Below are 10,328 nucleotides of genomic sequence, written 5' to 3'. Positions count from 1 at the left end.
TGCCCAGCCCCAGGCTGCGTTGCCCTGGCACTGTCTCAGGTTTGTGTCCAGCATTAGCCATGCTGATTCAGAAACACTTCACTTTCTGTGGTTGGTAATTTTCCTGCCAGCTTAGGGATCTAAGGTGGCCCAGTAAAGGATGGGAGAAATGCCAGATCCAGCATGAAGCCAGGAGAGGTGAGGGAGTGGTAGAAATGCCTTTCTTGGCAGAAGCAGAAAACTGCTAGATTGGCCCCATCATAAATAGGTTCTTCAACATAAAGTGCCTAGTGTGAGTTGGAATGAACCCACTTCCCAAACCACTTAGATGTTTTCTGATAACTGTCCCGTGCCTGGCTTTTGGCATCAGCCCATGTTACACCCTTGTGTCTGGGACTCTGTAATAAAGATAAGGCAGGTTGTATCGCACAATGGAAGCTCAGTCTGAGGCTTGGCTGAACAATCATCCTGGGGAGGTTTCTACATCCATTAAGTGTCTGTTGTCTCCAGCTGGGCCATCGATAATCAGCTCTGCTATAGAGCTTGGACCTTAGGCTAAGAAATTCCCCATGGAGGCTCTCAGGGGAGAGCCTCTGATGGGTTACATCTATAGAGGAGGCTTGAAGCCATTTTATTTTTTCAAACAGCCCTGAAAACTGCATCTCTGATGTGCTGTTCCAGGAACTAATCACATTATTTCTGAGAGCAGTACTCAGGGGTGTCTGAAAGGTTTGAATTACACAGAAACTGTAAGAGCTGTTGGAAAGAATGGCATGAATGAGAGAAAATAGTAGTGCCTGGTGTCTTTCTTCCCCTAAAGCTCAGGTACAAACAGCTTTTTTCCCCTGTAACTAGACTTGCTTTCAAGCTTGAAGTGTTCACTACTCTAACTCCATGTCATTTGATCATTCATAGGGCACAGCACAAACCAGGTGAGGCATGGGGTTCAAGGTAAAGCCAACATCAGCAGTGAGATCTAGGTCTGACTTATCCACTCCTGGAGAGGGTTGGAAAACAAATCTGCGCAGCAAGCCCGCAAAGAAGAGGAACAGCTCCATTTTGGCTAGTCCTTCTCCAAGGCAAGCCCTTCGTCCTGAAAACAACCAGGAGAGAAGTAAATGATCAGCACCGTGACCATTAGTGTTGATGTTTGAGACCTTCTAAACAGGATATACAGTCTGTAAAGAGCAGGCTGCTGAGGTAGGAAACTTTTCTTTCCTTCTCTCTGTATATTAGAGATGCTACTGACTTGGTCTCAAACCACACAGAAGCCCGTAAGTATGTGAGACCATTCAGTGACTATGGGTGTAAATCAGTGTCTCCCAGATCTTCCAAGGAAGACATGGTTACCTACAGCAATGGTGGACAGGACAAATAACCAGAAATCCCTTATCCTATGTTCTGTGTCCACAATTTTCATACTTCCCTGGAATCAGTGAGAACTGTGTCATTAGCTTAGCCCTGGGTGGTGCACGCATTACCCCTCTCACCTATGGAGAATGGAATAAACGCCTCTCTCCTAATGAAGTTCCCATCGGCATCCAGGAAGTGGGAAGGGTTGAACTGATCTGGGGTTTTCCAGTGTAACTCATCATTCAGAGCAGAAGTCAGCAGCGGAATAATCTCTGTACCCTGAAAGAGATCAAAGAAACTCACTGTAGCTGTTTAGAGTGGATCACTTTCCTAGTCAAGCCAGCCTGCTTTCTTTTTTCTACTGTGAAGAGACAAATAAGATTGAGCCACAGCAGCCTGAATTGAGAGATGCTTCCTGATTCACTGTGGCTCTGCCTGTTACCAGTAGCTGTTGCTGTCTTTTTGGACCACAAAACATTCCCTTCTTACAGAGTCACATCTTTCAAGAAAGGTACTAAAGTAGAGGTTCCACATTCGGCATGAGAGATTCAAACCAGTGTGATTTAACTGAACCCTCTGGTTACTCTGGATTCAAACAGCTGTAACAGACCGGAGTCCAGTGGCTGAACAGCTATCCTGGATCCAAGACAAAGAATTAGATTAAAACATGCATCATGATGTCTTTAGGTTTTTATATTTTTCTTGTCTGCTTTAAATAAAACTGTAAGGAATCAGTGCAGTGTAAGCTGCTAGCCTCAAAGCTCACCTTAGGAATCACATAGCCTTGGAAATTCACGTCGGTAGGAGTTGATCGTGATACACCCATTGGTACAATATTGGCAAATCTTTGTATTTCATGTATCACTGCATCTGTATAAGGCATTTTTTTACGGTCCTCCAACTTAGGCAGCTCTCCTGGTTCAATTACATGGTTCATTTCTTCTTGAATCTTTCCTTGGAGGGAGGAAAGGATTAAGAAGCTGATAACCCTCTTATCTTGCAACTGAAATGGCCTCCAGTTTGGCCAAGATGAAGAAAAGGGAAAACTTTGAGGGGTATTTGGGAAGAGCAGAGGTGGGTAAGTCAGGGCATGTTGTGGTTCTTTCAGGTTTGTTGTTGAGCCAAAGGAGCCTGAATGGAGTCACTACAGTACACCCCATGCCTGATTCTGATCACACACCTTTGTTACCCCATAGCCTTCAACAGAAACTCGATCAGAATCAGCTCCTGAGGAGACCTGTAGTGACGTAAGCCCATAGCCTGCAGGAGAATAACGATGAGGGAAGCTTTACTGTAACTGTAGACTGGCCCTTAGCCTCTCCCACTTGGCTGAGCTGGTTTATTGCAATCCAGCTGAATAAAATTCCTTTGTAAAGTCGACGGTTGTTATCTCTCTCTGAGTACTCACAATAATTACTCTAGACAACACTGAATGAGTTCCACTCCCTTCCATAACCCAAGCCTTAAGCATGCAACAGTATAGTGTACAAGAGGACTTCTCAGCCTTACTCTGAATTTCTGGGTATTTCATCATCAGGAGAAGACCCCAGCGCACAGTTGTAGAAGTAGTCTCACTCCCAGCAGCAAAGAGGTCAAGGGTTGAAAACATCAGGTTTCCATTGTTGAAGACAGTGTGGGTTTTCTTTGACTCCTTCAAAACATACAGGTAATGGCCATAAGTTCGACAGCAAGTGATACCAATATGTCACTGTGTTGCCACCATTTTTATCTGCTTTTTGTGATTTTATATGCTCTGGGAAACTAAATGTTTAGTATTTTAGTATGCTGTGTGGAATTTGTCTGGTCCCAAGCATATGTGCAATCCTCAGGTTCAGATATTAGGTTAGTTGGAATTTAGTTACTGCAATGAAGTTATCACTGTACCATTCTTGCAGGAAGGTTTGGGATGATCTCCTCCTTACATGTGCTGAGTGGTAACTTACTTCACCCACATGAGACATCTGAACGACTAGATACCTTTAACCAGCAGTTTAAGCGGAGCTATGGAGTGAATACAGCACATCTCATTGTGAGTATGAGCTCTGATACATTCTGCTCACTCAAATTCCTCTGTTTCCACTCACTCCTGGTCCCTGACAGATGGTCAGTCCTAATAATAAGTCAGAGCTAAGAGAATAGAAAGACTCTGAGACTTAGCTTTAAAGTACCTGTTGTTGTTTCATCAGGAAGGCATCAACAAAGCCTGTTAAGTTATTTTCATTAAACTCTTCTTTGTGTTCCTGGAAGAGCTTCTGGAGAAAAGCATTCAGTTCACTGACATTTTGTAGCACAGTCCTGGAAGCTCCGGAGAGAAATCCAAGGGATGGGTAGAAATTATATAACTGTGGAGCAAGAGAAGTCTTACTGTTAATTGGCATTTTGAACACCTACTGGTATCTCAATCCACACTGCTGGTCCCTTGTCCCACGCCCTGACATTTCAGGCCATAATTCCCCCACATTTGCTTGTACAATCCAAGCAGCTATGATTTGCTGCAGAAATAGTGTTCTCTCTCTTACACCTCTGCATGAGTCCTTGCGATGACTTTTGGGAGACTCAGCAGTTTAATCTTCTTTCCAGGCTTCCAGCTGTGTGGGTGATGGGACAGGAGGTCTCAGATGTGAAAGATGGGAATGTGAGCATTGTACTTATTCCAGGGAAAGCCCTCAGGTGTGTCACATCCTATGGCAGCAGAAGGGACTTGAACTGGTCACTTCCACAGACAGACAATATTGCTGTGTCAACACAGTGCTTTCCAAGCCAGTTAGCTTAGGCACAGCACCGAGCTAACCCAACTACTCTGTTCCTAGGAGCTGGACTGAGCACAGCACTGCAGTATGTCATATGGACATACGTGCTGTCAGGAGAAAGGAGGGGTCTCACCCCCATCATCCCCTGAGAGGTGTGCACACCTTCAAGGAGACCACAGGCTGCCCTACCAGACAATTAAACAAACACCTGATGTTAGCTGTTAGCTGGTGCCTTGTGCTGGGAGAGTGTTTGTACACAGTGTGTAACTCTGACCTGGTGCTTTTGGGGCTTAGCTAGTCTGGAGTCACAGCCAGCTGCAGACCTCAGCGCGGCTCAGAAAGACAACTCTGCTGGTGTTCAAAGCAGAAGCTTTGTATCAGGAAGGAATGGGCTTATATCAGCTGACAGTTTGCTAAGATTGAGTTTCAGTGGCCAAAATAAAAGAAGTCTGTCAAACCTGGTTCTAGGGGAGGCAGAACTAGGACAGTTACTGAAGGTGTAATACAAGGAGGCAGATGGACGATGGCATTTCAGGGCCGATCTCTGATAAGGGAGACGTATTGTGCTTCTGCTCTTCAAAGATGGTAAAATAGGTCCTTTTGTGAAGACTTTGGGTTTTTTTCTTTTACTAATAAGCTTCACAGACTAAGCACAAGGGCCTGGGAATTTGAGTGTTGCAGATACAAAACCACAGATGTGTTCCGTACAGGCTGGCTGGCTGATAATGTTCTTGTTCTCAAGAAGCAAGATGTGGGAGTCCAGGAGGACAAACACAGACAACCAGATATCCCCCCTCCCCCCCAAAAAAGCTAAAACATAAAATCAGGTCTTACCAGCACCATAGGGGAGCCCAACAGTTTAGTATTTTCATTTATCAGCTTCAGCAAAGTTAGAAATACGGGATCATCATATTCAAACCTTTCTCCAAACAATATAGAGCAGATGACATTGGATACAGCATTGTTGATTATCATCTTCGTATCAAATGGTTTCCCTATATTTCAAGCAATGAAAACAAATTATGGTGTGATTATGCTTGTTTCAGTCTGGTTTCCTATGGAAATGTAGTCCTTGGGCTCCCAAACAAAAAACTAATTCACCACCCAGAACACATAGCAGGGAACTCAGTTTCAGTGTTTTAAGACCTCGGTTTAATAACCTACTTCAGCGTATGCTGGACTTTAACCATGAGATACCACTTGCTCAGAGTTAAACTTTCATTAGCCTTTATTGTTCTGCTGGACAGATTTTCTGTCTCTGGATGAAAGCCTTGACACTCACCGTGGTAGGATTCAAAATATTTGATAAGGGAATTTACTTCCTCCAAGATTCGGATCTCAGTGGTTCTCTTTCCCATTCCAAAATCTCGAAGTGTGGACAAGGTGAATCTTCTCATAGTTTTCCATAGCTCTCCATGGCTGAATGCTAAGCCTGAAATAAAGGTGTGACATCCTTATGTTACCTATGGTTAATAAACATTTGTAAGGCCTTCTTATATACTGGTACCAAAGCTGCTTGATATGCTTTGTTATACATGCTTTTATGTTATATAAACAAAAAGAAATCTGTAAGAGGATGATACTCTCGGCTGGAAGAATATAATTAACATAGAAAAACTACAAAAACTAACCAAGAAGAAGGTCACTTACCATTTCCTTGTGTCATTTTCCTAAATATGGGTATTTCTGCCCTCTCTCCAAATTCTTCAGCATGATTTAAAAGGGCATCTTTGATAGTCTCGTATCCAGCCAGTACCACAGCTTTCCTGGGTCCAAAATGCACAGTGAAGACGTTGCCATATATCTTGGAGAGCTGTCAAGGTGAATAAATATGTTCATTCAAAACAAAGCTGGACCCAAATGCTATCACTAGCCACCCTAGGTGGTTTCTAGCCCAAAAGGAGCCTCCCAGCCCTGCCTGAAGTCTCCAGGTGCTGCTTTAATGCAACTAATGAGCAACAGCTATCAATTGCCAGCATCTCTGCTTGCACCCTGTTTGCACAACAAGGTGTCTGCTATCGCTGCTTCTATCAGAGGAGTCAATAAAATGCCATTGCATTCCTGTGGTGTTCTGCAGTAACAGGCCAGCCTAGCGATACTGCCATTTAGAAAATGCTGCAGCAGGCAGGCCTGTTTATTTTAACGCTGTTGACCTGAGGCAAGCGGGTGTGCACACATCTTTGAGGCTGAAGCCACAAACACTACAAAAACAAAGCTAGACAATAACTCTTTCTTTCAGGACAGCACTTGTCTCTAATTATGGCAAGGTGGGTAGTGTTGGAGTCATCGCAAAATTATTTGCTGGCCACCAGAAACTTGAATCCAACTAGGAAGGATATTCTTGTAGATAATGTCACAGGATCTCTAGGCTTTTACAGCAAATTAAACATGAATCATCTGTGAAACAGAAGGGTGGCTTTGACAATCTAATCATTCACTCAGCATTTTAGACTTTGTTTAAACACACTGCAAGCCATCCGCTCCAAATGTCTTCTTGTTTCCGATGTGCCTGGGTTACCATTTGCTATGCATTAGATACATTCCCGAAAATTGAATTTCAGATTAGAAGCAGCTCCTGTTATTACACCAGACAAATTGAATTTGTTTTCATCAAATGGTGGTTTGACGGCTTGGGAGATAACATTAACACTGGTTCTTTCATCCCCAGCAGCTCACAGAGTGCACGGCAGAGCCAGGGGCAGGGAATCACAGCCACCTCCTAGACTTCCTTTGGTCATTTCTTTGTATTAGTATTTCTTGGCATCAACCCTGTTTTTTCTCAGCAACACAAGTGTTGGATGTGGCAGGCCTAAAAGTCTAAAGAAAGCTGCTTGGCAGATTATAGGAGATGAGTCTGGTGCCTTCGCATTACATTTGTATCACAAAATCCCCCAGAACCACCAAGAATAGTAGCTCTTCCATACTGGAACCTTCAAACACACCCATGACCAGATGGGAGCTCAGGACCAGAAGCCCATCAAAACTGCGCTCTGCCCAACTCAAGTCTTCTACCAATACCAACAATACGGAGCTGATTGCAAGAGCTGGGGGTCTATGCTTGCATGTGTATAAAGGAATATGTATGTTATATCTATAGATATAAATACACGTATGTGTGTGTATACCTCTGAAGGCGAAGTCACTCTGCCAGCCTGCCTGTACACCAAATATCTGATTTTTGCCCTCCACACAATGCAAACACAATCACATCTTCATTTCCCTAGCTGCATTTCTCACTTCAGGAATTGCACGTTTTCCTCCTGCCTGCTCACTCAGACCCTACCTCTGTCAGTGACTGGAACGGCTTTTTCAGGTCTACCACATTCAGGTTCCCAATCAGAGGAAGAGGTCGTGGCCCAGGAGGCAAACTGCAAACCGACTTCTTCATGCTGTTAAGAAAGTAAAGGAGAGCAAGCAGCCCTGCTGCCAAATAGAGCAGCGAGCTAGAGCCCACATAATGCAGCAAACTCTGTATGGCCATGTCTAACTCGAAGTGTGGGTATCAGCATCCTGGGGTCCCTTTATAGCCCTCCTGTCATTGCCTGAACACACCTTCTGGGGAAGTGGCTTTACACAGAGAAAAGGACTCTGAGATCTTGTTTACTTCCATTTAGACCAGATGTACCTTTTTTTTTTCCTGCCAAATAAAGCACTATATTTTATTGTGAAACATGGATTATCTTAATCTAGAGTTCCTATTTCATCTACAACACTACAAGGTGTTTGTTTTCCAGTGAGAATCTGTGTTATGGTCCACATGTTGTGGTCTGTGTGATTTCAGGGCAGAATTAAGGGGCAGGACCCGTGCTGGATTGCTGTCACGGTGCCAGGTCACAGGACTCAGCTGGACCACTGGTGATGCAATAGAGGAAGCAGGTCACAGCAGGGAAAGCCCACAATAATTTATGGTCCAGGGTGCAGCTGGCAAGGAAATCCTCAGGGAAGACAAGGCTGACCAAGGAGGAGTTGGAACGGTGGTGGCAAGATATGCTAGTTCAGGATTGCGGACAGAAGGAAGTCCACGTATAGGTGACTTCCCTGATTCTCTTTGCTTTCCTGCCACCCCAGTAAAGTTACCTCCTTGAGCAACACAGTGTTTTCATTGCTGACAGCATTAATTGATCTTTTTCCCCAAAATCCTCTACCAGCAATCCCAAAGTGCTCCTGAAACCACTTCAGTCACTATTTCGCAGCTTACTGTCCATGTCCATCTCTGTTTCTGAGTTTGATGATGAGTCCTTCCCAGCTGTCCTGCCTGGTTATCAGCAGATTCAGGCAATCCTTTAGGAGAAACCATCCTCTCCAGGTAATGTTTCTGCCTAGAGTGGGAAAGGGATCCTGGATCTTTGTAACCTGTGAGGAAGCAGGATCAGGCTCTGCAGCTGATGGAGGACAGAGGCTGCCTGAGCAGCTATTGCAGAGGGGTGCCATCCAGGAGGAGCACACAGCAACAGCTTTGGCAGCCCAGGTGTACTGAGTCATGCACCATGCCAGGGCAGGGTCCTGCGAGGGGATGCCAGCCAGGAGGAGCACACAGAAGAGTTTTGGCTCTGCAGGTGCAGTGAGTCATGCACCATGCCAGGGCAGGGTCCTGCAAGAGCCCGCGTGCCTGGGCAACAGCTCCCCAAGAGCCACCCGCACCCTTTACATCCCTGGGGGATGACAACAAAGCAGAAGTGATCATGAACAGGAGGCCACAGTATTAAATGGTGACTCTAACTCTAGGGGAGGGAGACAATTTGATGCTCTATCGCATATTCTCAAGTGGGGATATTCTGCTCCCCAGCTGCAGATTCTGTCAGGTTACTGGAACATGCTGCTGTTCAACCCTTTAGAAATCTTTAGTTTTAATAATACTTTTGCTAGAATCCTCCAAGGCTCTCGGGAGCAGGCTGCACTGATGGAAAAATGATGATTATTTATTAATAATAATAAAAGTACATTAGCCGAAGGCAAGGGGAATCAATAAACTGTAACTAGATTGGCATGAAAAAGGGGCCTGCACGTCTGCCTGTTCTCTAAGGCTTGTTATCAGGAGTAGAGTTTTTCACAGGGGGGCCTTACCCTGTGCAGAAGAGTACTAGGCAGAGTGGGCAAAGAAAGGAGGGCAATGGATGGTCACATCCATCTCGAGATTTGCTGCACGACTATGAGGTCTTGGTCTGCACCGGCTTCTCCCAGACACTTCCAAGAATATCCTGTTCTGCCAGACTCTTCTCTGAGCAAATGGTGTGACCACTGGGACTCTTGAGACTTCATAAGATACAGTAAGAGTGAGGAAAAAAATCCTGCATGTGCCTACTTAGGTACCAATGGAGGAAATTTATTGTTTCTGTTTACATAGGGAAAAACCTATGCTCTGTTGGAGTAGAGCTGGCTCCTGCCATGGAAAGCAATAGTGCCTTCTCAAGGGCCTTCAGACTGTTGAAAGCTTCAGTTTGTACCTGGTGATAATACAGGGTGAAATCCTTCCTCAAGTAATGAGCCCATGGACTTGCAACTTGCTGGACTGTTGCATGCACTGTGGGAAATGACAGATGTGTTCTCCAGTGGGAGGGAATCATGGCAGTTTTAAAATACAAGGAACATGATGTCCTCACCCCCATATCTTCCTCAGATACCTCGGCTTCCAATGTGCAAACCTGAACACAGCCTACAACTGAGTTGTTGCAGGTGAGGTGTCCCACACAGGACTAAGGAGAAAATGTTGCTCCCTGCTCATGTGTCTTGTCTTTTTACAAGTCCAAGCCGGAACCAGTACCATCTTCAGGTAAGCAGACTTTGTGGGCACAGCTCAGGGAAATAATCAGCTCCTCCTAAAAAAATGAGCCTGTACATTAAACAGCCACAGAGTCATCTAACTTCTGTGTGCTCATCTGGAGAAGGACATTTAATCTTCTAATGGGACATAGGTTAATTATGCTACAGTAACAGTAGTATAATGCGGAGAAAGAGCTGTTACAAGGCTATAATCCAGTCAATGAGTTCTGGTAACATAATAAACCATGAAAGTGCACACCAAGTGCTTGTGTGCCTTGCAAGGCTCTGCCACTGATTTACAACCTCAGGAGATGCCTATCGGCCTGTGCATTGTTATCAGGGATATATAAAGCATGAGCACACCCTATTAAACATTAACATTTTTAAAGACTCGTGTTAAAATTCAGGCTGCTCCTTGGTAATGGATTTTGCTCACCTTGACAAATGCCAGTGCTAAAAGAAATCAAAAACTTTCTGACTTTGACC

The 10,328-nt window shown here is 44.7% G+C and overlaps 1 protein-coding gene across 1 annotated transcript; it reads right to left on the bottom strand.

Moving 5' to 3' along the window:
- Nucleotides 1-884: 884 nt before the first annotated feature.
- Nucleotides 885-7,726, bottom strand: LOC104531335 (cytochrome P450 2K4). The gene is made up of 9 exons (XM_029087027.1): nt 7,366-7,726; nt 5,733-5,895; nt 5,365-5,514; nt 4,917-5,077; nt 3,501-3,674; nt 2,842-2,983; nt 2,099-2,286; nt 1,470-1,611; nt 885-1,072 (listed from the first exon to the last, which is right to left on the bottom strand). Exons 1-9 carry the CDS (start codon nt 7,561-7,563, stop codon nt 885-887), a joined length of 1,506 nt encoding a protein of 501 aa, XP_028942860.1. The 5' UTR covers nt 7,564-7,726.
- Between the last annotated feature and the right edge of the window lie 2,602 nt (nt 7,727-10,328).

This window comes from Antrostomus carolinensis, unplaced genomic scaffold (genome assembly GCF_000700745.2).
Source record: "Antrostomus carolinensis isolate BGI_N321 unplaced genomic scaffold, ASM70074v2 scaffold7339, whole genome shotgun sequence".
Lineage (NCBI taxonomy): Eukaryota > Metazoa > Chordata > Aves > Caprimulgiformes > Caprimulgidae > Antrostomus > Antrostomus carolinensis.
The sequence above is the reverse complement of the archived record's forward strand: the minus strand, read 5'-3'. Positions and strand labels throughout refer to the sequence as shown.

What these genes read in the sequence shown, in the direction of transcription:
- LOC104531335 (XM_029087027.1), bottom strand. Translation starts at nt 7,563, where the DNA reads ATGGCCATACAGAGTTTGCTGCATTATGTGGGCTCTAGCTCGCTGCTC. An exon ending in CGTTCCAGTCACTGACAGAG is followed by an intron (nt 5,896 to 7,365) that starts GTAGGGTCTGAG and finishes TCACCTTGACAG; the next exon opens with CTCTCCAAGATATATGGCAA. An exon ending in ATATTTTGAATCCTACCACG is followed by an intron (nt 5,078 to 5,364) that starts GTGAGTGTCAAG and finishes CTTGAAATATAG; the next exon opens with GGAAACCATTTGATACGAAG.